The sequence below is a fragment of the Piliocolobus tephrosceles genome, chromosome 20 (assembly GCF_002776525.5).
Source record: "Piliocolobus tephrosceles isolate RC106 chromosome 20, ASM277652v3, whole genome shotgun sequence".
NCBI classification, from domain to species: Eukaryota; Metazoa; Chordata; class Mammalia; order Primates; family Cercopithecidae; genus Piliocolobus; species Piliocolobus tephrosceles.
In genome coordinates, this window is record NC_045453.1 from 42,385,325 (window position 1) to 42,412,025 (window position 26,701).

The 26,701-nt window shown below is 44.6% G+C and overlaps 1 protein-coding gene across 4 annotated transcripts in view; it reads right to left on the reverse strand.

Moving 5' to 3' along the window:
- Positions 1-13,588: 13,588 nt before the first annotated feature.
- Positions 13,589-26,701, reverse strand: part of SLC24A3 (solute carrier family 24 member 3) — a 498,810-nt gene continuing 485,697 nt past the window's right edge. For all 4 annotated transcript variants that reach the window (XM_023217772.3, XM_023217771.2, XM_023217770.2 and 1 more), the window contains 2 exons: positions 18,904-18,969; positions 13,589-15,493 (listed from right to left, as the gene is read on the reverse strand). In XM_023217772.3, coding sequence (XP_023073540.2) covers positions 15,344-15,493; positions 18,904-18,969 — 216 coding nt within the window. In that variant the 3' untranslated portion in view covers positions 13,589-15,343. The remainder of the gene's footprint in view (positions 15,494-18,903; positions 18,970-26,701) is intronic.

The following is a 26,701-nucleotide window of genomic DNA, read 5'->3' on the forward strand; positions in this document are numbered from 1 at the left end:
GTTCATTTCTTTTTTTAGAGATAGGGTCTCACACTCCTGAGCTGAAGTGATCCTTCTGCCTGAGTCTCCCAAGTAGCCAGAACTACACTACAGGTGCATGCCACCATGGCTGGCTAGTTTTTAAATTTTCTGTAGAGTGGGGTCTTGCTATGTTGCCCAGGCTGGTCTCCAATGCCTGATCTCAAATAATCCTCTGACTTTGGCCTCCCAGAGCACTGGGATTACAAAGGTGAGCCACCTAGAGAGTTAGTTTCTCCTCTGCCCCATCAGCTTAATAAATTAATTTAATAAAAGGTTATTAAGGCCAAGTGTGGTGTCTCACGCTTATAATCCCAGCACTTTGGGAGGATGAGGTGGGCAGATCACTTGAGGTCAGGAGTTCGAGACCATCCTGGCCAACATGGTGAAACCCTGTCTACTAAAAATACAAAAATTGGCCGGGCATGGTGGCGGGCACCTGTAATCCCAGCTACTCAGGAGGCTGAGGTAGAAGAATCACTTGAACCCAGGAGGCAGAGGTTGCGGTGAGCCGAGATCGAGCCGCTGCACTTCAGCCTGGCGACAGAGAGACCCTCCGACAAAAAAAAAAAAAAAAAAAAAGTTATTAATAAAAGCACCAAGGGTGCATCTTCTTGTGTCAGGCCCTTGTTAGTCCTGGGAAGAGGCCACAGACCAAAATTCCTCACTACCCTGTCGTTATCTGTATGTAGAATAAAACGAAATGCCAGAATAAAATGCCTTATTTGTTTTCATCTTGAATTTTTTTTTGCAAATGAAATTCTGTAATGATGGCCTGAGCAGATGTGAAAGAGGCATTTAGAACCAATTCCCAGTTGTTTGGTTTTATATTTGGATTGGGGTGCAAAATGGGCAAGAGAGGGTTGGGGTGTAGTAAAGGTAACAGGAAGTCCCAAGGAAAGGAAAATTTAACTTGAAGGAAAATTCAGGGACTGTCTGAGCTAAATATCCAAAATTTGTCATGCAGAGAGCTGTGACTAATTTCTTTCACAAGCTGCAGAAGAACAGATTTCCATTCTTGCTCACACAATTGAACTTGGTAATGCCTACACAACAGATGACTATTGCTACTCCCCTGGGCAAAGAAATTATCCCGCCTCTGGTGCCCTGTGGGCTGAGTCATCTGCTCCTCCACTTCCTGGCTGTGTTTGCTCCTGGCGTCAAACCTTGCTGCTATCCAGCTGGGTTCCAATGATCTTTTCAAAATTAACAGCCTAATGTCGTCCCGATGGGACCTGTCCCCACACTTATTACAAAAAATTGCTGTTATATAAATCACTTTTTTCTTTGTCCTATTTTCTGTCCCCTTTTCTAAATGTGTTGAATTTCTGGGTTGAGGCTTTTTTGTTTTTTGTCCCCGCTTCCTTAGCCCCAAAAGAGAAATCTAGCTTGCTAGTGAAACACGGTGTCACAGGGCTACAGGCCTGTTTTGTCAGTACAGCTCAGGAACTTTCTATGCTAGCAAGATATCTGATGTGAGTCCCCTTCTAAAGAAATAACTGGAATGAATTTGAAAATCAAGTAGGAAACACCTTGAGTTAGATCTTTATCTTTCAACTGAGCTCTCTAGTTTCTCCTCTGCCCCATCAAAACAAAGGCTTATTGGAACTAAAAGATAACCCTTTTGCCCTTTAAACTGTACCAGTCTATCCCCAATTTCAAATGTGTTGCTCTCCATAACTCTTGTCTGTCCACATTTGGCAAGTCTTGTAATACACATGGATACCCGTGACTTAATATAGAGTGACCTCCTGGACAAGGCTTCTGTGCAACCGGCTTCTTGTCTTCTGAAGAGCAGAGCAGACAGCTATTGGCAGCTCATCTCAGACTTGACTATTCTCAGAAATCACCTGGGGATCTTGTTAAGATGCAGGCTCTAATTCAGGCCTGAGAGTCCGCATTTCTAACAAGTTCCCCGGTGATGTTGTTGCTCACGCTGCTGGCTCTGGGACTATCCTCTGAGAACCGTTGCTCTGAAGCATCCCGTCTGTTTCAGGGCAGATGGCCTCACGACCTTTGCCAAAGGCAGAAGCAATGTTCTCTCTACACCACGGAAGAAAGTCTAGGGCCTCTGTTGGCCAAGTCGACCCCTCAGTACACACTGTCTGCTCTGCAAATATCGGAGCCCCTAATCGCATGTGGTTCTTTAAATGCAGATTTAAATTAAAGATAAACAAGGTTAAACATTTTGTTCCTCAGTTGCATGAGCCACATTGCAAGTGCTCAACGGCAACAGGCCTCTAGTGGCTACTGTACCAAGCAGCAGAAGTAAAGAATATTTCCATCATCACGGGAAGTCCTGCCGGATAGTGCTGTTCTCCTGGAACTCCAAAAGTCATTTCTCCCTCTCTGTCTCTCTCTCTTATCAAAGCTGCTGGGTTAAGACCCACTCACACTGAGTAGCAAAGACCTGCAGGACACAGGGCGTTCCTTTTGGAATCTACACAATGAAAGATCCCAAATGGTGTGATTATGCTTCCTTAAGCCAGTGGTTCTGAACCGTGGATACATGTCAGAAATACCTGGGAGTCCCAAACAAAAGCTGAGGTCCTGTGGTGTGTCAGACACCAAAGAACCCAAATCGGGATGGGCTGGGTGTTGGTGGCTGGGCCTTGGTATTCTTAAACGCATCGTAGGTGGTTCTGATGTGGACCCAAAGTGAGGAACCAGTGCTTTCCACCTGAATTTAGTGCCATGCCCAGAACTGACACACGGTGTGAGGAGGGCTAGGAAACATTTTCTGAGCTTCTCAAAATACTCCGCTTGTTTTTAGCACCTCACGGCTCTTTCAGTGCCTCCATTTTCAGGTGAAGTCTCTGAGAAACTGGACTGAAGCTTTTAAAAATAATAAAAGTTTTAAATTTCTAATAGAGACTAAGAAACTGAGACAGCTTCACTGTGACATTCTCACACGAGAAGAGATGTTTGGCAGGCGTTGAAGGAACACTGAGATTCATTTCGATCTTTCTTTGCTTTCAAGCGTCCCCGTATTGAAACCTGCCTCATTTATGAAACTCAAGAAGGGAAAATAAAACATTTTTATGTTAACACATTTCTTACACCCATCAGTATTCCCATTAATGCTCCAGTCACTGGGAAAAGAATAGGGCCAGGCAGGCCCACGAAAATCGTGCAAATAGTTACAGGTGAGGAATTTCATCTTTGGTTGGATTTGACTCTCCATGTGATGAGTATCTGTGGATATAAGGGACACATTAAGGGTTGCTCCTGAGAATTTGAACTCTCTGTGCCAGATGCATATATTAAGAAAATACATTTTGGCTGGGCCTGGTGGCTCACGCCTGTAATCCCAGCACTTTGGGAGGCCAAGGTAAGTGGATCATGAGGTCAGGAGTTAGAGACCAGCTTGGCCAATGTAGTGAAACCCCATCTCTACTAAAAATACAAAAATTAGCTGGGCCTGGTGGTGCGTGCCTGTAATCCCAGCTATTCAGGAGGCTGAGGCAGGAAAATCACTTGAACCTGGGAGACGGAGGTTGCAGTAAGCCAAGATCGTGCCACTGTACTCCAGCCTGGGTGACAGAGTGAGAGACTCCATCTGAAACAAAAATAAAAAATAAAAATAAAAAAAAAAAGAAAGGAAAAGAATACAATCTATAAAGATTTAAAAGCAAAGTTTCCTGGTTTCTGCCTTATGCTCATGTAACTGCATTCAGAAAAATGGACAGGGAGGATAGAAAGACCTGTTTAGAAGCAGCACCAATTACAGCAAAGACAGTGTAGGCTTTTCAGCTGAACTGGCATTTGTACTGCAATAATGACATGGTCCAGATGATGGACCACATCACTGTGAGTACCTGAGCTGTCACAGGTCCACATACACCTGACGTGCTTCCAAAGTGTCTTCTATTTTGTTAGTAATCACTTATGGTCTTTTCTTGGCAGTTGGCCACAGAGATTCCTTTCGCTGGGTTGAAAAATATACTGAGGACCAGGCCTATTTGACATTGTGCCTGTGTATAACCCACACTTATCAATTTAAAAATCAGGCCTATAAACAGGCATATGAAAACCTGCTCAACATCACTGACCATCAGGCAATGCAAATCAAAACTACAATGAGATATCATCTCAACTCCATTTAAAATGGTTTTTATCCAAAAGACAGGCTGTAACAAATGCTGGTGAGGATGTAGAGAAAAGAGAACCTTCATACACTGTTGATGGGAATGGAAATGAGTATTAATACAACTGCTATGGAGAACAGTTTGGAGGTTCCTCAAAAAACAAAAAATAAAGCTACCAGCTATCCCACTGCTAGGTCAATACCAAAAAAAAAAAAAAAAAAAAGGAAATCAGGATATTGAGATATCTACACTCCCATGTTTGTTGCAGCTCTGTTCACAATAGGCAGGATTTGGAAGCAACCGAAGTGTCCAACAACAGATGACTGGAAAAGGAAAATGTGGTACATAGACCGGGCACCGTGCCTCACGCCTGTAATCCCAGCACTTTGGGAGGCCAAGGCGGTGGATCACGAGGTCAGGAATTCAAGACTAGCCTGGCCAAGATGGTGAAACCCCGCCTCTACTAAAAATACAAAAATTAGCCAGGAGTGGTGGTGGGTGTCTGTAATCCCAGCTATTTGGGAGGCTGAGGCAGAGAATTGCTTGAACCTGGAAGGCGGAGGTTGCAGTGAGCCGAGATCACACCACTGCACTCCAGCCTGGGCAACAGAGTGGGACTCTATCTCAAAAAAAAAAAAAAAGAAAAGAAAAGAAAATGTGGTATATATACATCATGGAGTACTGTTCAGCCACAAAAAAAGAATGAGATCTTGTCATTTGCAACAACATGGATGAAGCTGGAGGTCATTATGTTAAGTGAAATATACCAGGCTTTACATGTTCTCACTTAATTGTGGGAGATAAAAATTAAAACAATTGAACTCATGGAGATGGAGAGTAGAAGGACTGTTTGTTACCAGAGGCTGGGAAGGGTAGTGTGGAGGTTGGGTAGGGAAGTGGGCATGGTTATTAGGTACAAAAAAATTGAAAGAATGAAAAAGACCTAGTATTTGCTAGCATAACAGGGGGACTATAGTCAATAATAATTTAATTGTACATTTTAAATAACTAAGAGTATAAATGAATTATTTGTAACACAAAGTGTAAATGCATGAGGTGACAGATACCTCATTTACCCTCATGAGATTATCACACTTTGTAGGCCTGTATCAAATATCTCAGGTACCTTATACATTTGTATTTCTACTATGTGCCCATAAAAATAAAAAAAAAATAAAAATAGAAATAAAGGAAAGACAAAACCTAAGACATGTCAAAGGACCCCTGGTCAAGGGTGACTTCCATGCCTGATAGGTGTGGATAGGTTTTCCAATTGCAGGCATCACTGCTGTTTGTCCCTCGTCAGGCCAGGCCATTCAGGCATGGTTCATAGTTTACGTTGAAAAAATGCACTGAGGTCTCCTGAGAAGCTGCTAGCACGATACTTTACTAATGTATTGTGCAGATTTTACCATTCGTGACTCTAATTTTCATTGGGGGAAAATTCCTCCCAATTTAGTAAGCGTTCAAGAAAACACTGTCTTTTTTTTCTCCCCTATGGCTGACATTGTCTAAATAGAAAGCATGGTGGACAGATAGCTATTTTCCAAATCTCAAGCCCTGCAACTGTTATTAACAAATATTTATAACATTAAGCATATTTTGCCTTGCTATTGTCCCTCATTTTGTCATTGTACTACATGAAATAGTAAATTTTAAGTGTAAGCAAAGAAAAAAGTAACTTAGCTTCTGGTGAGCCTAAGACACACAGAGCACTGTAGGAAAACAGGTGACCTGTAACCAACAGGGACAGCAGCATTTTCTCTGCTTTATGCATTATACATATTTGAAATACTTTTTGTCTGTCCCTAAAGTGACTTACATGCACAAAGGGAGTGAACTGAGAGGTTCTTGACCTTGCACGTGTGTCAACATGGCTTGCGGCGCTCATTAAGGATGCCTGGCTTCCTGTCCACACCACCAGCTCTGCTGGAACATTCTGATGCCCCGTGCCAGCCCAGCTCCAGCTATCCCTGCCTCTTGGGAAGCTTCCTGTCCCCAAGATGAGCAGTTCTTGGAGATTTTTTTTTTCCAGAGGCCCAGAACTCAAACTGTGTATGATGATGGGAAGGATACATGTAGCCATTGCCAGGCAACAAGCACACACTCTACATCTCCTTTAAAATAAATGCATGTCTGGTCTCCAGAACCCCAACAATGCTTCCCGAGAAGGACAAAGGGATGGGACTTTACAAACAGGTTGTATTTCTTATAGATGATGTCCAAAATTATGGACATTACAAAACCCCAACTACAATAAAGATGGAATTTCAGTCACAGAACAAATGACCAGAAGAGCTTGTGAAGTATTTTATATCAAAACTCATGCCAATCTTGCTGTATTTACATACCACATATAATTACTATTTTTGATTTCTGGAGGGAAATCATCTTCTCTCTTCTAAGTTAATACACTGTTCAAGCTGGCAGGGACCTTGGTGACCATGTGCCCCGATGCATTCTTCCAGGACGGGCCAGGGTTCCTGCCCTTGAACCCAGAGCCTGCTGGCCCCCTGACTATGGCTTTCACGAGAAGCAGGATCATATCTTGGCCACTGCGTATTTATCTAGAGTTCAAAAGTTGGGTTAGAAATATTTCCTGTTTTCCTTTCATGCATCACAGAACCTGGGTAAGCCATGACCCCAGCTCTCCCCATTTTGGGGTCTCTTGATGGTGGGAGTAAGCTTCACAGTTCAGCTGATGATGAGAACCCTTGAGGATCCTACATCTGGCCACTGCCAGGCCAGCAAAAGTGAGAGAAGTCACATCAGACTGCCTGAGACCTGTGAAAAGGGGCCACGTGGGGACTCTAAGGATGGTGACGGAGGTAAAGCGAGCGAGAAATGAGCAAGCAAGCAGGATTTAGGACCTCCTGGCTTCCCACACCACTGAGTCACAGAGGGAGCTCTCAGAAGATACAGTAAAGCCAGCGTGGTTCCCCGATGAGGGCCAGGGAAGAGCTTGCCACTTACCTTCAAAGGCTGCCTGGTCCCAGAATTCATACATATAAATTGTGAAACTTTCAGCCAGACACAGTGGCTCATGCCTGTAATCCCAGCACTTTGGGAAGCCGTGGCAGGTGGATGACCTGAGATTGGGAGTTCAAGACCAGCCTGACCAACATGGAGAAACCCTGTCGCTACTAGAAATACAAAATTAGCTGGGTGTGGTGGCACATGCCTGTAGTCCCAGCTACTCAGGAGGCTAAGGCAGGAGAATTGCTTGAATCCAGGAGGCAGAGGTTGCAGTGAGCTGAGATTGCACCATTGCACTCCAACCTGGGCACTCCAACTCCATCTCAAAAATGAATAAATAAATAAATAAATAAATAAATAAATAAATAAATAAATAAAGAATTGTGAAACTTTCTGTGTAGCCAGTCAACCCATGTTAAAATATTAAAAGGACTATATTAGTCCATTTTTACACTGCTGATAAAGACATACCCAAGACTAGGTAATTTATAAAGGAAAAGAGGTATAATGGACTCACAGTTCCACGTGGCTGGGGAGGCCTCACAATCATGGCAGAAGGTGAAAGCCACGTCTCACATGGCAGCAGGCAAAGAAGGAATCAGAGAGTCAAGTGAAAGGGGTTTCCCCTTATAAAACCACCAGATCTCGTGAGACTTAATAATTCCATGACAACAGTATGGGGGAAACTACTCCCATGATTCAATTATCTCCCACCGGGTCCCTCCCACACCCATTGTTCAAGACGAGATTTGGGTGGGGACACAGTCAAAACATATCAGGGACGTAATTCCTAATGAAACAAATAATAAAGTTGAAAATTTGGAATTGTATTAGATTCCCTTTGAGAGCAACACAAGTAACTCTGTTAATGCCCATCCAAGGCACAGTACGTACCAACACCTTCGAATAATTGATCTGCCTTATGTATGACAGACTTGCCTCATTTTTAACAGATGAGTGAATTTCTTGGCATGGATCTCTTCTGTTTTCTCAAACTTATTGGTTTCCTCCTAAGAAGTGCCAACAGTTAACATTTAGGTGACAGATTGGATTCTGTCTAGAAGTGTAAGCAGGCTGCCTCCATCACAGAGGGTTTTATTTATTTATTTATTTATTTATTTATTTATTTATTTATTTATTGAGACAAGGTCTCCTTTTGTCACCCACACTGGAGTACAGTAGTGTGATCTCGGCTCACTGCAATTTCTGCCTCCTGGGCTCAACTGATCCTCCCACCTCAGCCTCCCAAGTAGCTGGGACTGCAGGTGCAAGCCACCATGCCTGGCTAATTTTAGTATTGTTTTTTTTTTTTTTTTGAAGAGACGGGGCTCTCGCCATGTTGCCCAGGCTGATCTCAAATTCCTGAGCTCAAGTGATCAGGCTGCCTAGGCCCCCCAAAGCACTGGAATTATAGGCTTGAGCCACTGCACCTGGCCCACAGGGGGGTTTAGAAATAGGAAGAAATATCTTGCATTCCATTGTACAGTGGCAAAGGGGTCTCACAGTAACAATGCTACCACAGAAGAGTGGGCTTTTTTGTTTGTTTTGTTTTGGAGACAGGATCTTGCTCTGTTGCTCAGGCTGGAGTGCAGTGGTGCCATCACAGCTTACTGTAGCTTTGAGCTCCTTGGCTCAAGTGATCCCCCTGCCTCAGCCTCCAGAGTAGCTGAGACTACAGGTGCATTCCACCACACCTTGCTAATTTTTAAAATTTTGTAGAGATGGGATCTTGCTATGTTGCCCACGCTGGTCTTAAATTCCTGGGCTCAAGCAGTCCTCCCACCTTGGCTTCCCAAAGTGCTGGGACTATAGACATGATCTCCTACTGCTGGCCCACGTTTCTTGATTGGCGATACCACCACTAAGAAGAGAGCCACACTGTGGTTTTTCGGAGCATCCAGAGATTTGAGGGTGAGGTCCCACACCTCTTTGCCTTTGGGCTGATTACCCCTTTGCTGGCTCAGGCCAAGCGTGAAATGCTCTATTTCTAGAGAGGAACACTTTACCCTTCCTCATTGCCTGGCCCACCCTGGGTTCCGCTTGCCAATATTTATACCACTTCCTGACTCAGAGCAAAACTTTTAGTGAACTCTATAAAACTGTGGCTTTTACCAGGTCATTTTGAGCCCAGTGCCTCCTCTGAGTTCTTGTGGATAATGCAAGAGCCCACGCCCAAGTTAAGGTCTGGCCGTAGACACAAGCCTGCCTGTCTCTGTCTCTCAACTGGGAGTCTCAATCATTTTCCACTTGGGAGCTGACCCTTGGTCACAGCCTGTCCATGGAGGTTTCTGAGTCCTGGGCAAGAGACACGTGGCATGGTGTGTGCTGCTCTCATTTCGTGTGATGATCTGAAGCACTTGGTGGCTCACTCTTGTGCAGGACTATTATTTGTTTTCTAAACCATGACATAGTTCCTGGATTGATGTGCATCAAAATAACACATTTAGATGAGAAGGTTAGCTACACATAGTTGTAATATGCAAATATGAGTTCATGTGCAGAAAATTTCTCCTATATGCAGCATTACTTTTTCTCATAGTTTATAATGAAATCTTTTTTACCATAAATGAAATTGGTAGTCACCTGCTTCCATCTCTGCAGAGTGAATATCCCACACAGAATCTTGGCTTTCCTGTGTCTTTATCTTAAACCATTTACTTTCATCTGATTTGGTTTTAATTTAAAAGTTCTTTGGGGATGGGAACAGACAGACTGCAGAATGGTAGAAAATGGAGATTATGAAGAATTAAACATACGATTTTCCCACTTTCAGCTATTCGTAGCTCTCAGTGGAAGTAGAGGGAAAAAATAATTCTAAAAAATGAAAGAAATAGTATCTGTGTGCATGTGTGTATGCTTTTCATAAGTTGTAAACCTATGATACTGTAGGGGCTGGTGTAAGAAAAATGTGGGTTTATGGGCAAATGATTTGGACCAGTGGTTCTCAAAGTCAGTTCTAGACCCAGTAGTGGTAATGTGTGGGCATTGGTGAGAAATGAAAATTCTTGGACTTATCCTTGAGTCTACTGAGTTGGAAACTCTGGGATGAGGACCAGAAGTCTCCAGATAATTCTGACGTATGCATCTGTTTGGGAAACATTGATTGAGATAATATGATGAATAAATGCAGGTAAACATGTTTTTCACATGTGACGTTGGATTGAATATTTAAGCAACTGTAAGAAACAGTTCCACCTGCTATGACAAAACATTTTTAGAAAAGCTAGAACTGGTATATCAGAAATCTGTAACCAGCAGACAAAATCCATTCTCCTAAGAAAAAAGCACTAGTCTTTTGGTGGTTACAGCAATGATGACCAAACACAGTACAGATTTAGTATGTAGTATTTCAAAAATTAATCATCCTTCATTAATCATGGGACAGGGATGAAATGTCTAACTTGGCATATAAAAAATAAAGATGTAAAACTGAGTGGAGTATACTTTATTCTGCAAGAATTAAAAAGCATTAGTTTTGTACTGGAAGCACCTTCACACACAAGCATCTCTCTTTTAAGCAATGATTTATAAACATGGCTCAGAAGCACCGCAAAAAGCAATTGCAAGGATTCTGAAATTACTCATCACATTTCATTCCAAGTTTTGTGTGTAGTTTTCTTGAATCAGTTACTGGATTGATTGTCCCAACAAACCAAAAGATGTGACATCACCAAATTCAGCTTTTGATAAATAGGGTAAGTTGGAAGTTATATAAAGAAGAAACATAATTTATGTATACATGCATATGTTTATGTAAATTCATTCAAGTAGAAAAATCCTTAAGTGGCATCTGTGAAAGCCAAAATTGTAGTTTTAAATCTTCCCTTTCCTCCCTCTTATTGCAAAAACAAAGACCAAGGCCAAAATGAGCAAGAATGTTTGCTACATTAAGGTTTAGTAAGAATTTCTTAAATTCATGGGACTACTGGGTACACGTTTTTAAAGAAATAAATGGCCTGAGTGTAACAGTAAGCCATCTGAAAGACTTTGGTGGAGTTTTATTACTCTGCCCTGTGTTGTAAGCATAAAGTTCAATGTGAAATCAATTCTGGGGCCTGGCATTATCTATCTCATGTACATTGCTAATCTTCTCTGCTCTCCACAGCCCAGCTCCTCACTTTTCAGCATCTCAGCAGGGCCCACATCTCTGGATGAGGAGACAATGAACATAGAGCTTTTTCTTTATCAGAGAAAAGTTTGCTGAATCTGCCTCTATTATTCTTGTATAATAATAGACAGATGGAAGAACTTTTTTGAAAAAATTGCAATGATCCACTGGCTTGTCTTCATACAGAGTTTTGGTATCAGATAGATGGTGTGTGTGTGTATGTGTGCGCACACACGTGTGTGTGTATGGAGAGTCATTGCACAAAATAACAAAATAAATGAGACTCATTAATTAGTATGAGACTACAAAATCCAATATGAAAATACCTATTTCAAAACAGTTGATGGAAATGGGTCAGAATAACTGGATAATTATTCTGTTAATGGGATAATTATTCTGTATTTAAAAAGTGAAAATAAATAAATCTTGGAAAACGCACCATCGTCATTATCAATTTCTCACTTCTAATTTTTCCCAACAATCTGAATATTTTTAAGAACAATTAGGTAAAATTCTAGGACACTCTTTTGTTACATTTATTCTAAGTTGGATATTCTTATTTTTATACACCACAGCTTAAAACGGTCTGGATTTTACAATGTTATCACTCCTTATCTTTTTCTGAACATTCATTTCTTTGAAGCTGGAATGGTTAAAATGAGTTCAAATTTGCTGCTTGAGTTATACGGCGTCTCGGATCCCTAGTATGCAAATCTATGACTGTAAACTATAAGGGTCTGCAGCAAAAGACCTAGGAAAATATAAATGGCTTATATCCACTCACCCTGCATGCCAGATATCTTTTGGAGGTGAATACAAAACATGTGCCTACAAAAGTGAACTATTACTAAAAAGGTAGGGCCAACAGTTTTCTGTAGAGGGGCAGATGCTATCTTTCCATTGTGCCTGGAAATATCCCCTCGTAGTGACCTCTCTGTGTATCTGTGGCCACTTGAGGGCCTCAATGACTCCTCCTGGTAGTGACTCTCAGCAAAGTGGGAAAAGAATCTCCAGGAACAGAGGGTCTTCTCCAGGTGCCAGCTGGTGGGGCCACTAGGATGCACTCAGGAGGAAGTGTGAGCCCCAGTGCCCATCTTCCCTTGGCCAAGGCCAGGGAGACGTCCCACTTGTGCACGGCTGCAGCCTGGGGAGTTCAGCCTGCTCAGAAAATTGCCATGAGGGTTTCTCTAGTAGACATTGTCAGGTTTGGGGATATTGACCTATCCCAGCCCCATCTTAAGTCCCAGCTCAGCAGAAACTGTGAAAAGAGCAATCCGGCATCACTGAACAGCCGGCTCATTTCAAACCCCATTCTCAACTCACGACCCGAGACAGCTGTGCATGCCTCAGATTTAGGCAGAAATAGTCTAAATTCTCATTTCAGAAGGGAAACCCCCACAGTTTCTGGGCTGGCAATCATTATGCATGGAAACGTGAAAACTCTATGTAGTCCCAGAATTCTCACTTTGAGAAATTCAGCCATGAATTACAGTTTCTAAAGATTTCACAGAAAATGTATTTTTTTTTTTTTTTTTTTATAAATCAAGCTTCTGACTAAATGTCTTTGCTTAATGTTAAAAGTAAAACTAATCAAGACTAGTCTAACAAGATACTTAACATGAAAGTATCTAATGCTTTGTGGGCACTGATCAGCATAATGAAAATACCCTGCCCTGTGTCCAAGGTATATTTGTAAAATACACAAATGTAGTAATAAAACATTTGAAGATTGAAACACCGAAAACATGCTAAGTACCTAGTATTCCTCCCACCCCAGGAATATATAGTTTTCAACAGTTAAAAAAAGTTAGTGCTGTGGATTAGTGGTTATTTTTCTTCTGCCTCTTATAAATGAATTTGCTGCATTTCTGGTGGAAGCTTAGCTGTCTGTGTTTACTAATTTAGATCTGGGTAGTTATTTCTTGAGCATCACCTAGCATCAGAACACGGCTTATTACAACTATATTATTGTCACTTTTAAGGAATCAGCTTTGGAGAAATCTTAATTTTCACAATTAAGAACTACTAAAATCAGACAGAATGGAGAACTTGGCCACTCCAGAATGTCATCGTCAGTCCTATGATGCTCCTTCTCTCATGTTCAACGGAAAGAATGAATTCCTAACTAATGTGTTCTAGGACAGGTAGAGTTCTAGAATTCTATGACAGGATGATAGGCCTAAGGTCTCTTCAAGATTTAGAGGGAACTCACAGCTGGCCACTTCCTTCTCGTAATCTGCCACACATACGCCAGCTTTCCAGGTGAGGCAACGCAGAAACAGCAGGTGGCAAATACCTGGACACATAGTGACTGCAAACATTTTACCTTGCATCCATTTTCCTCAACGAAAAACACACAGCCTTCCGGGGAGAAAGTAATGCACTCTGCTCTGGGAAGGATAGAGAACAGAGAAGTTTATTTTACACTATCCGTCCAAGAAAACAATCGCCATAAACCAGTGCAAAATGTGCAACAGAATCAATAAGTGTGTCTTAGCTCTGAGAGCCCAAATTGGTGATTTCTTCTCCTGTTCCTCAGTCGGGCACGTGCCCTGTTCGTTAATGCTGGCTCGCATCATAGACAGAAACATTCAACCAATTTGTAGCAGGTTATTTTTTACAAATTCATACCAGAATGTGTACAAGGGACAGGGAAAACCATACCGAATGAATGATAAGTGATCAGTGCTTAAAGTAAATACAAGGGACAGCACGGGCAAGAATCCACAGTTTCAATAAATACAAGTGAACAAGCATGGGTGTGTCTTGACTGGGTGGAATTAGTCTGCGTAATAATTCAGCATCATACAAAATCTAGCAGGGCTGTTGAGCAGTGATTGGCAAAAACGTTCACAATAACTTACGCCCTTGAGCGAGTCTGCATGTAACACATTCTGTGGTTTCAAAGGTGTCAGTTCTCTGTTTTCTTCTTCCCTGGCCATCCCTCCAGGAAGGGAGGGGTGCAGCTGGGCCGGCTTGGCGGAGGCGCCCCGTGAGGAAGGACGTTTGCCCAAGAGCCAGCGGTCAGGGTCCAGTGTACTCAATACCAAGTGGCAAACTGGGACTTAATTGACGACGTCTGTGCAAAGTGCGCTTCTCTCCATTTTCCAAGAAACCAGTGTCTGTAACTCCTGCATGAAAAGCAGTGGTGGCCTCTGGGTCACTCCCTGTCACCCCAAATGCCAAACAACAAGAGCGCATCTCAGGGACTCACAAGTCGGGGAAGCTTCTGTTGTTGACTGCCTGGCACCTCATGGACGGGTAGTTTAACTGGGGCCCCCTTGTCCAAGGCAGGCTAGAACTATTGCTTGAAAACTAGAAAGAACCTAGTGAGAAAGAGATGGTGATGATGGACATGAGGGAAGTTGTCTTCTTCCTTCAAAACCTTGTGCCCCCCAACCCCAGGGGACGCCCATAAGACTTTAGCGAGGCGTCCTTGGCTATAAAATGTCATGCATTTGTTCTCGGTGGCCTTGCCCAGTGGCTCCTCTAAAAAGCTCTGCATCCATGCATACTCCAACACGTGTGGGACACAGGCCCAGACAACACAGCAGGTGCAACCTTTGGGTCATTGATTAATCCGGAGCCCAGTGGAAGAAGATGCAAGAGTAGTTCTTGATCTCTGGAAGAAAAGGAGTAAAAGGGGAAGGCCCCCAAAAGAAAACAATCCCCCCAAATCCAGTAACCTAGGCATCATCTCCAAACCAAACAAAATCCCAAACACTCTCTGTAATCAACGGACCCCCTCCTCTCTATTTCTTCAACAGTCTCAGGTCACAAATTAGGTGAGTCTTCCATCAAATAACTTAAAAAGGAGGAGGAATTGGAATCAGTGTTGCCTGGCTCGGGCCAGTTAGCAGCCAGTTTTTCTGGAATCTCAGTCACTGTTCCAAAATGGAGCTGGAAAAGTCACGTGGATGCTGGATGTCTTCACACGGAGGAGGCAGGAAAGGGTGGGTGGGCATGACCCTAGGATTGGGGAAGTGACGATGGGGCAGGGGAGAGCCTGGGCCACCAAAACAGGAGTGGAGGCCTGAGGACAGCACAGGAGAGACGAACGCCGTGGCCCCGGGGTCCTGTGTGACTCGGGGTGCGGCCAGGTCTCGTATTGCACAGTAAAGAAGGAGCTGAGCCTCTGCAGGCACCCAGCGGCTCAGTGGTCCCCGCACATGGGCAGGTTCACGAAGGTGAACACGTTGAACTCAGTCATGATGGAGAAGCACAGGAACACGCCATACAGGAGGAGGCACCCACAGCCCAGCTTCTTGTCCAGCTGCCACTTGTTCAGGTGGACGCCAAACACCTGCAGGGCACAGAACAGGTTCAGAGGGCACCAGGAGGAGGCAGCAGCCTCTGGGGGGTTGGTAGGGGAACCCAGGGGACCCAGGGAAGGGCTGCTGACTGTGGGCCTCGGGCAAGGTTCTGATGCTCTTTGAGCCTGCAAAATCCACCTCTCGTCTTGGACTGTGGGAGGTGAGAACATCAACATCAGGAAGAAAGGAAGCCAGAAGCTGCTGGTTGTAGAAAAATAACTAAAACAAATGGCAGGACTCACAAGCACATCCCAGCAGCCAACCCTCTTCCATAGAGCTCCAACACCACACCCCTGTGGGCTCTTCATCTGTTCTGGGCCTTCCCCATCTTGCTGTAAGCAGACCCCTGCTCCCCTGGGCACACTGATCCCTCAGTCCTCAGGCGGCGGCGGCTGCATCTCTTCCCTTGGCTGTTCTGGAGGTGAGGAAGTTGCTCTCTCCCCACAGCTCCTCATAGCTGCTTCCAGACCATTTTCCTTTTCTCCTCCCTAAAAATACTGAGCCTGGAATCTTGGTTCTTCCCACAGTTCCTCTTGGTTCCTCCTGTTGCAGCCAACAATGTAACCCCAGCCACTGCCCATCCTTGAAGCTTTCTGCCCCAGCTCTTGCCAATCTCCTCTGTACTCCTGCTGACTTTCTCTGTGATTTCAATGCCCCCGGAGGCGAGAGGGTCTTTCCAACACCCTGCCCCATCAAGTCCTCATCCTTCATCTGGCCTCAGCCACTCACACCCACCAGCCCATGTGCTACCCAAATATAAATGAAATAAAATTAAAACACAGCTCCACATTTCAAGTGCTACAGCCAACCGTAGCCGGTGGTACTGTCCAGCCCAAGTGCAGGCCATTTCACTGCAGAAAGGTCTGCGGGGTGGCACTGGGGCCTAGATGTTGCTATTGGCACTGACAGAAGCATCTGTGTTATCTTAGTGTCACACATCCCACTTTCTGACTCCAATCTCTTCCTTTCTAGTTTACTCCTCCCGATTCCCCAGCTCCCACAACTCTGCAAATGCCCATAGTCCACACCTCATTGATACCATCACCACTTCTCTAGGCTTCACCCACTTTGCCCCTTTCCTTCTCTCCTTCCTCTGCTTCAATTCCACCCACACTCGCTAGAGTCACTCCGGGGCATCCACCCTGATTCCCTGGCCTCTCTCTTGCTCGGTTGTCCTTGCTTGGTCAAGCCACAGCCTCCAGTTCAAGCCAGGTCCCAATCTGGTTCATGCCGCATCCATGCAGCTGACCATCAGGGCTGGAGGAAGTCGGCCAGCCATGCTGATGGGTCTTATTTTAAAAATCGAGACCACTGACATTAAGGGGGTCATTCATGCTTTTCAGCAGGCATAGTCCCTTGTCTTTTCATAGTCCCTTGTCTCTCCCTTCCCCAGATGGCTCCTTCACACCTCTCCCCTCTCTTCCAATCTCCGACACTCGCTTCCCCGTCCTCACTTATCCCCATGGCACAGAGCTCCCAACGCCACCTCCCTGCCTTCTCTCCTGGCAGTGAGCTCAACTCCACCCTGCATGCCCCAGATCCCATCTCCCACCCTGCTTAAGGACCTGGTTCCAGCAACTCCCTCTCTTCTAGCCACAAGCCCCAGCTCCATCCCTGGATTATTCTAATTGGCATACAAAGATTCTGTTATCTCACTCATCTTAAAATAACACTTTTTTCTGAATTTCCATTTTTCTCCTTTCTTTACAGTGAGATAACATGAAAGAGTTGTGAATGTCTGCTCACAGTCTCCAATCTCACTCCTTCCATTCTTTATTAACTTATTCCACTCAACTGCACAGCACTACCCTCTCATCAGCACCAACGGTTTTGCATTGCTAACTCCAATGACCAATCCTCAGGGCTCCTCTCCCTGACTCAGTCGATAGCACCCTCCACCTGGAAAACCCTCCAGCAGGTGGCTTCCAGGACCCCGCATTCTCCTGGTTTTATTCCTGCATCTCCAAACTGTTCCTTCTCTGTTTCTTTTGGTGTTTCTTCCTTATCGACCTGACCTGTGAGTGTCAGACTGCCTCAACATTGAGATCTTGGGCCTCTTCTCTCTTTTGTGTGCACTCACTCCCTTGGTGATCTCTCCCAACTGTAGGGCTTTAAATACCATCTACACTATGGTGTCTCCAGACTGAACATCTCTCGTGAACTTAGGCTTATATTTCCAATGGCTTTCTTGACCTCTTCCCTTGGATGTCAAACAGGCATTGCAAACTTAAGATGTTTAAAATTGCTTTTCCTCCCCCAAACTTGCCTCTCTTCAGCATTTTGGCAACCTCATTTTGACAGCCCAGTTAGTGGTTAGCCAGGTCTCCTGTAGATGGTATAACTATAGCATGGCCTAAAAAGACACACGGTAGCTATGAGTGTGCACCTTGGTGTCAGCTGGCTTGTTCCTCCATTCACTCGGTGTCAATAAAAATGAGTCAATTAGTTTCTCTAGGCTCCAATCGCTCATCTGTATAATAGGCTGACATTAGTGACACCTCGTGGGGGGCATGATGAGCTCCAAATGGGAAAATATGTATACAAAACATTAAGTATATGGTGTGTGGCTACTACAGCTGTCACCACTCCAAGTCATAGAAGAACTGCAGGACCTCCTAAACCATAAGAGCACGAATGATGTCGATTTTCACTTTTGCATAAGGCAGTATTTGCTTTAATGAAATCTTGACATTCAATTCACACCCTGATCCTATAAACTACTTATTTTGCTTCCTGCCTGTCCTTCTGAATTCCCATTCTCTGGCATGTTTATGCTAACAACATGCCAGGTGTAACTCAATGACTATTTCCTTGAAAAATTAAGGAAAAAAACATATTGTGTCTCAATGCTTATTAATGCCAACAGCATAATTGTATGTTAATGGATGCTTCATGTGGATGAGTCTATGCATTGGTGTGAACTTGTTCCAAACACATCAGTTGAGTTGGGAATATTAAAGTACACAAGTGGGCGTAATGGCTGAGACAGCAGTGGAACGGCCTCAAAATGTACTGTCAATAAAATATATTTTTAGTTTCCAAGTATTAGTCAAATTCATGGATTCATGTGGAAACCTGGAACAATCAATGAATTGGAATCTACCTTTCCAAGACTAATATTGCAGACAAAGTGGCATCTCCTCTTTGCATTTGGGAAAACAGTGTGTGTTCTACTTAAGGTAGGGTCATGCCTCTGAGGGGAAGGCCGGCTTCTTTCAGAAAGGGAGAAGGTGTTCTAGTGGGTTGCTAGGACTCACTTCTAGAAGAAAGAGCCAGGAGATGGGACACGGTGGTTGCTTGTCTCCAGTTACCAGGAGGCCAAGCTCATCTGGTCTCCAGAGAACCCAAGGGGAGGAAAGAACAGGCAAACACAAGTACGAGGAGAGAGCTGCCAACTTACCGTGACAAAAACAGAGGCCAGGAGCAAGCCCACAGAGTAGATCAGCCCCCTGCTATTCAGCCGGATCTGTAAGAGAGGATTAGAGTTAGGCTTCTGACAAGCTAGGCTTCCAAAGCAGAGTTAGGCTTTGGAAAAGGCATCTGCCCACACAACTCTTAGTAGCAGTGATTCCACGTCTCCCCTGTAGAATGAAAAACCAACAGATAGCTTCAGCAGCTAGCTTCGCAGCTTACCCTTCAGACATGTGCTCTTCTGGAAACCCAAGGCTAGTCTTTGTCTTGTCCACTCTCAGTCCCATCCTGGCCTTACCCTCAACAGCAGGGCCCTGGCTGGAGTGCCCCATGGCCACCTGAACTCTCCATCTGGGACTGTGAGATTCTTGTGGCCCACAACATACCCCTGTCCACACGTTCCTTTACCTCCGGGGAACTTTTGCTTTCTCAAACCCGTACTGCTTTTAGGATGAATTTCATGACATGGGCAATGGAAAAATATGAATAAACTTTTCATCTCTTTTGCACCAAAATGTCTCTGTCCTTACCCTAACTTGATGGGAAGAAGTGGAGGAGGGTTGCTGTTGTGGGCAAACAAAACAGAAGAAAAAGTTAAAATTCCATTTCTGATGTTAGTAAAGGGATTTTGGGAGGTTTGTTTTTCACAGAATGGGGAAAACAGCCAATGAAGGGAATGAGAGAAACGTATTTGGAGTTCCTTCTTTTGTTTTTGAGACAGGGTTTCACTTTGTTACCCAAGCTGGGGTGCAGAGGTGTGATCTTGGTTCACTACAGCCTCAACCTCCCAGCCACAAGTGATCCTCCTACCTCAGCCTCCTGAGGACTACAGGCACACACCATCACACCTGGCTAATTTTTGATTTTTTTGTAGAGGCTAGATCTCACTATGTTGCCCAGGCTGGTCTTGAACACCGGGGAGCAAGTGATCCTCCCACCTTGGCCTCTCAAAGTGCTCATTACAAGCATCCCAAAGTGCTCTCAAAGTTTCCAGCCTTGGAGTTTCTATAGAATAGCACTGACCAGCAGAACTTTCTGTGGTGATGGAAAGGTTCTATATCTGTGCTCTCCAACATGGGAGCCATTAAGTACATGTGGCTGTTGGGCATTTGAAATGTGACTCATGCAACTGAAAAAAAAGGCAGTTTTAATCTCATCCTTAACTAAATTTACATTTAAAGAGCCACATGTGACTGTGGCTACAATATCAAGCAGAGCAGGTAGAGAGTACTGGAGTGCTGACTTGGCCGACAAAGGTCAAATAGTTTCTTTCATGATGTAGAGAAGACATTGCTTCTGCCTTTGACCAAAGTCATGAGGCCGGCTGCCCCAAAATAGAAGAGATTCCTTAGAGCAGCAGTTCTCAAGAGGGTGGTTTTGGGGCCAGCAGCAGCAGCAGCATGCAGGAACTTGTTAGAAATGCAGGATCTCAGGCCCCACCCAGAACTCCTGAATCAGAAACCCTGGGGCAGGGCCCATGAATCTGTGCTTTAACTCCAGGTGGTTCTGATGCACAGGCAAGTTTAAGAACCACTGATTTAGAGAAAGTATAAAGCTCAGATCCACGTCTTCTGGTCTCCAAGGGTTCTGGGGAAGGGATCTTGATATTCATTTTTCACATGCTTTCTTGGAAACCCTTGTGTGCATCCAGGTTTGAGGACTACAGGTCCCAACCAATATACACTATCCTGCAGGGAGTGAAAATCTTCTCTGTGTCCATGGGAAGGGAAAGTGAGGCTGGCTGATTTCTGCATTGTTTTCATTAAACACCTAAGTGGTGATTATCGAGTAAGAGTGGTTCTGGGCCCTTCTGACACGGTTTAAGGTACCTCTTGCCACGATAGCAGCAGTTCACTACTGGAGTGTGCATATGGGAAGGTGTCTCCATAGATGGGTGTGTCGGGTTTATTTCCTGACAGGACAGAAAATATGGACACCATATGCCCTAAACAGCCAACCCTTTCTGTGAAGATGTGACTTAGGGATGTCCTGTCACGGAGGGACTGAGCTGGACTCTTTCTCCAGTGATCTGCAATCTCTGCGAGTCAGCCATTGGCTGGCCCCCAGCTGGAACGTGCTTCCCTGCCACCAAATGCTTTCCGCGAATACGGAAAGACTCAAGTCATATCTCTATGACACTAGAGCAATGGCTTAACCTGGTTAATTCAGTGTGGAAAAATGGCAGATTGCCCCCATCGCAGTCCAGCTGGTGGCTTCACTTCATGCACACACTCAACCTGACCGTGGGTAGACTGTCCTACTTTCATCAGCTGGGTTGGTGTAAAGAGGCCAACACATAGGACTGCGTCACAAACATGTTGTATTGAAGGAGATTTTCTTCCTCCAAGTATTCTGTCCACACTGACTATGATAATCCCCTGTGTTCTGGTCACTGTTGAAGGGGAGAGGTGGGCTCCTCACAGCAAGATGGCAACCCCTAGGAGAGAGGAAGAAGCTCTTGGAGCTATCCTCAGTCACCCTTGGGTAGATGTGAAACTGTAGATAAACACTCAGGAATCCTTTTGAGCTCTTAACTTTCAGCACTGCACACACAGATGTCTTCTATGAGGGGCAAAGCATTTCCAGCACGGCTTGCCCTCTGAGCTCCAGGGTCAAATCCTTGTCAGCAACAAGAACTTAGTAAAGTGATTTCACGCCCTTAAGAAACCAAGAGACAGTGACAGCGAAGCTCCTAGCAGGAAAATTCTCTTTGGCCAAACATTTTCAAAAGGAATCCTGTTAAACCAAAGTTTTTCAACTTGACTCTTCCTGTGTTCACATGAAAACTCGAACAGTGTGGCTGAAATTCTAAATTTGGCTCCAGAGGCCAAAGGCAACTCACTATTTTGTGGAGTTTCTTTGTGTTTTTAACTTCTCACCTTTTTCTCTATAGCCTTCCTTTGGTCATGAACTGCTACACGCACCCAGGGGTGTATTTTTGTGTTTTCACTGTTAGAGACCTGGGCTCTCAAAGCCTGTATTCACTCCTTGCTGTCTGACCCTTGTACTCACACAAGGATGTGACGGGCAGGAATGAGGGCTCCTTCAGCTGCCTTCTGGCCCAGCTCGAACATCTCCCAGCTGCTGCAGCTATGGATGGTTTGGGGCAGGAGTCACTGCCTCTTTTTGTTTTTTTTTAGAGACTGGGTCTCATTGTGTTGTCCAGGCTGGAGTGCAGAGGTGAAATCACTGCTCACTGTAGCTTTGAACTCCTGTGCCCAAGTGATCCTCCCGCCTCAGCCTCCCAAGTAGCTGGGACCATAGGCACACACCACTACGCCCAGCTTATTTGTTGTTGTTGTTGTTTGTAAAGATAGGATCTTGCTATGTTGCTCAGGCTGGTCTCAAACTCCTGGCCTCAAGCAATCCTCCAGCACTGGCCTCCGAAAGTGCTGGGATTACAAGCATGAGCCACTGCATCTAGCTCCAGCCTGTCTTTGTAAACACAATTTTATTGGAACTCAGTTCATTCATTTATGTATCATCAATGGCTATTTTCACATGACAGCAGCTGAGCTGAGTGGTTTTGATGGAGACAGTATGATTCTCAGGGCTTAAAATATTTCCTCTCTGGCCTCTTATAGAAAATGTTTGCAACCCTCTGATTTAAGGCATGGACTCCAGAGCTAACTTCCTGGGTTTTGAATCTCTGCTTGGTCACTCACTTGCTGTATCATTGTGGACAGGTAACTGAACTTCCCTAAGCCCCAGTTTTTCAAAGTGTAAAATGGGGATAATACAGTTCCTGCTTTGTCGGTGCTTATGAGGTTGAACTGAATTAATCCATGTTAAAACAGTTGAAGAGGGCCTGGGGTGTAATACATTCTCAATAACTGGGGACTGGGTCCACTTCCTTGCACCCGAGGCTGCTTCTTTTCTAAACCTATCACTGAACAATAGCTTACTAGATTGCAGACACTGCAAGGGTAGGAACCACATCTGACTTTACCCTCCACCTGGCACAGGGCTGGGCCCAGACCACGTGCTTAAAATGTAATTGATGAATGAATAATACATGTCCATGAGATCTCATTTTGAATATGCATTATAAGGAGGCCAGTGTTCTGTGGGACAGCGGAGACTGGTCAGAGTGAGGCTGGAAGCAGAGAGACCCCTGGATAATCCACTCCCTGGATAATGTTCCAGAGGCAATGTGGTCTCTGCCCAATGTTCTCTCTCTCCCTTCCCCACTTTACTTAATTTATTTTGAGTCTATGTAGTGTTTTTAAACCCAGCATGCTGCTATGAAAGTTTTCAAGCATTCAGGAAAGTTGCAAGCATTATACCATCTTTTTTTTTTTTTTAAAGCAGGGCATGTCCACATGTGCTTGTGGGGACTTCAAAGTAAACTGCAGAGACCAGGCCATTTCACCCCTGAGCACTCCTGCCTGCATCTCATTAAGTAGAGTTCATTCACAGTTCATGGGTCTTTTATTCTTAGATGCCATTTTTATATGGTAAAATTCCCACAACAAAATTGTACCATTCAACAGGTTCTGAGAAATGCATACACCCATGCAACCCAAACTCTACCATGACACAGAACACTTCCCTCATTCCAGAAAGTTCTCGGGTGCCCTCCCACAAACCTCGCCCGAGGCAGGCACTGCCCTGTTTCTTCACCACAGGGCAGTTCAGCCTGTCCTAGAGCTTCATAGCAACGGAATCCTGCAGTGTGTACTCTTTTATGCCCGCATCATTTTAAAAGACTCTTTCAACAGCTCATTTATTTTTACAGCAGTGTAAATATGCCATGGTGTGTTTAATTATGCTCCTGTTGATGGACATCTGGGCTGCTTCCAATTTTGGGCTATTAATATATATTACTTTTATAACTCAAAAACAAAATGAAAAGAGGCCTGTAGGGCGCCTCCTTCCTGAGAGGCTAGCCATTAAGGAAGATGCGAGGAGGGCCAGGAGCTCTGTTAAGGACCTCATGTCACTATTGCACATCCTAGCACCCCTTCTCTGTAGCTGGCACCTTAAGCACACTCCTGAACCCTCTTTGAGACTTTCGGTCTAGCTGGGTGGGGGTCTCACCTCCTTCCCACCTCTACTCTGCTCATCCCGCCCTAAGTCCTTCTGCCTCTTCCAAGTTCACCATTGTCCATATGGTGCTGATGTCATCCTGCTTGTGCTTGAGTTGGGGCACGTTCTTACCAGACCAGCAGGTCCAAATGATCAGAAGGCAGATGCCTGGTTTGTGAGTTTTTCCTCACTCTAGCACCTAATTCCCTCACCCCTCCAGTCCCTGGCTCCACATACTGTATGTTTAAATGAGCATCTGGGCCAGGTGTGGTAACTTATGCCTGTAATTCTAGCACTTTGGGAAGGTGTTGTGGGTGGATTGCCTGAATCTAGGAGTTAAAGACCAGCCTGGGCAACATAGCGAGATCCCATCTCTACAAAATAATAAAAATAAAAATTAGCCAATTCTGTTGGCATGTGCCTGTAGTCCCAGCCACTCGAAAGACTGAGGTGGGAGGATCACTTGAGCTGGGGAGGTCGAGGCTACAGTGAGCTGTGATCCCACCACTGCACTCCAGCCTAGGTGACAGCAAAACCCTTTCCCAAAAACACAAAAAAATGAGCATTTGCTGCCAGGCACGGTGGCTCACACCTGCAACCCCAGCACTTTGGGAGGCCAAGGCAGGTGGATCATGAGGTCAAGAGATTGAGACCATCCTGGCCAACATGGTGAAAACCTGTCTCTACTCAAAATACAAAAATTAGCTGGGCATGGTGATGCATACCTGTAGTTCCAGCTACTCGGGAGGCTGAGGCAGGAGAATTGCTTGAACCTCGGAGGCGGAGGTTGCAGTGAGCCAAGATCACGCCACTGCACTCCAGCCTGGCAGCAGAGTGAAACTCTTGTCAAAAAAAAAAAAAAAAAAAAAAAAAAAAGCATCTGCTGGTGATTCTTAGCATGCATGTGTGTGTATGTGCATGTGTTTGCATGTGAGCATGCACGTGTGTGCGTTTCCCTGCATATGTTTGCATGTTTGCATGCATGTGTGTACGTTTGCCTGTGTGTGTTTGCATGTGTGGATGTGTGTGTTTTCTTGCATGTGTGCATGCATATGTGTGGCATGTTTGCATGTATGCATGCATGTTTGCATGTGCTTGCATGTGTGTGCACGTGCATTTGCCTGCATGTGTTTGCATGTGTGCATGTGTGCGTGTGTGTGCGTTTGCCTGCGTGTCTGCATGTGTGTGCATTTGCCTGTGTGTGTCTGCATGTGTGTGTTTGCCTATGTGTGTCTGCGTGTGTGTGCATTTGCCTGTGTGTGTCTGCACGTGTGTGGGTGTGCATTTGCCTGTGTGGATGCATGTGTGTGCATTTGCCAGCATGTGTTTGCACATGTGCATGTGTGTGTGTGCCTTTGCCTGTGTGTGTCTACATGTGTGCATGCATGTGCATACTGGGAGGCAATGAGGCTGCATAGCAAAGGGCAAGAGTGGAGAGCTGATTGGGAGACAGGCCATGGTGAGGGTTGGCTTTAAGCTGATCTCTGCAAGTAACAAAGCAAGAGGGCACCACATTGTTTTTTAATTGAGGCATAATTTGCATAGAGTAAAATGCACAGATCTTAAGTGTTCTTACTATTGGATGAGTTTTGACAAATGCATATACTCATGTAACCCACACTTCAACAAAAATATAAAACATTTTCATCATCCCAGTAACTTTTCCTGAAGGCAACAAAACACTTTCTTGTGGTATGCTAAGCCAAATGATATCACCAAACCCTTCTCATCGGTGAATGACCTTTGGGAAGGCCTGCACAGTGTTGAGCTAGATCATCTCCCTCCTCCCTGCCTCACAGACACAAGGAACATTAAGTGCCAGTGCAGAAAATCTTCAAGGCAATACTGATCTGAGAGCATGTGAAGCACATCTTGGATTGTTCAGTCCTGACATTTAATGCTGTTTTCATTGCTTGCCTTAAGAAGCATGCATTTTCATTCTCTAATTCCCTCTTGGCAGTTGTGCAGGAAACAGGAGGGTGGCTATTTCCAAAGTCAACAGGAATTTAGCCCACAGTGCATGTATATTTTTTAGTACGGATGCAGACATAGATACTCATTCATACCAAGTTTCATGCATACTTGCTGTTCATAAAATAGTTCTTTGAACCCTATTACCTTTGGAGAGCCAACACCCCTAAAAGATTCTGATTTCCCCAGTACTACAGTTTAAAATCTCTCTATGGCTTGTGGTCAGCTCGACTCAACCAACAAATTCTTTTAGGAAAAATAAGAAGCCCCGGGATTTTTCCTAATTTATTTCTAACTTGGAACATATGTGGCATGTCATTTCACATTTTCTTATTTGGGTAGTTTTACACTTGTTTGGGTGTAGTTTCCAAATGGACGTTCCCAGCTGTGGCTTTACATTGTCTAATATCACTGGGTGGGAATCTCTTTGTTTCAACAATTAAATGAGGTAAGACAGTGACCAAGCCCACAGAAAAGAAGCAATTTCATGACAGTTGCATCCCTAAGTCCTTTAGTCATTTAGTACAACAGTGCGTTTAGTTCTAGTGGCCACTCATGAAGTATGCAGAGTGGGTTTTGTTCTCCCCATTTGAAAGACGAGACAACTGAGGCTCAGAGAGGTTAAACCACTTTGTCAAGTTTATGAAGTTGGTGAGGGGTCAGGTCTGCGCTTACAGTTGGGCTTTGGACCCCAAATTCTCAATTTTGTTGTACTCTGCTAGGCACAGCAGAAAGCCAGGGTAAAGCCTTCCTTTACTCTCTAAGAGCCCTCAGAAGTGCATCTGGAC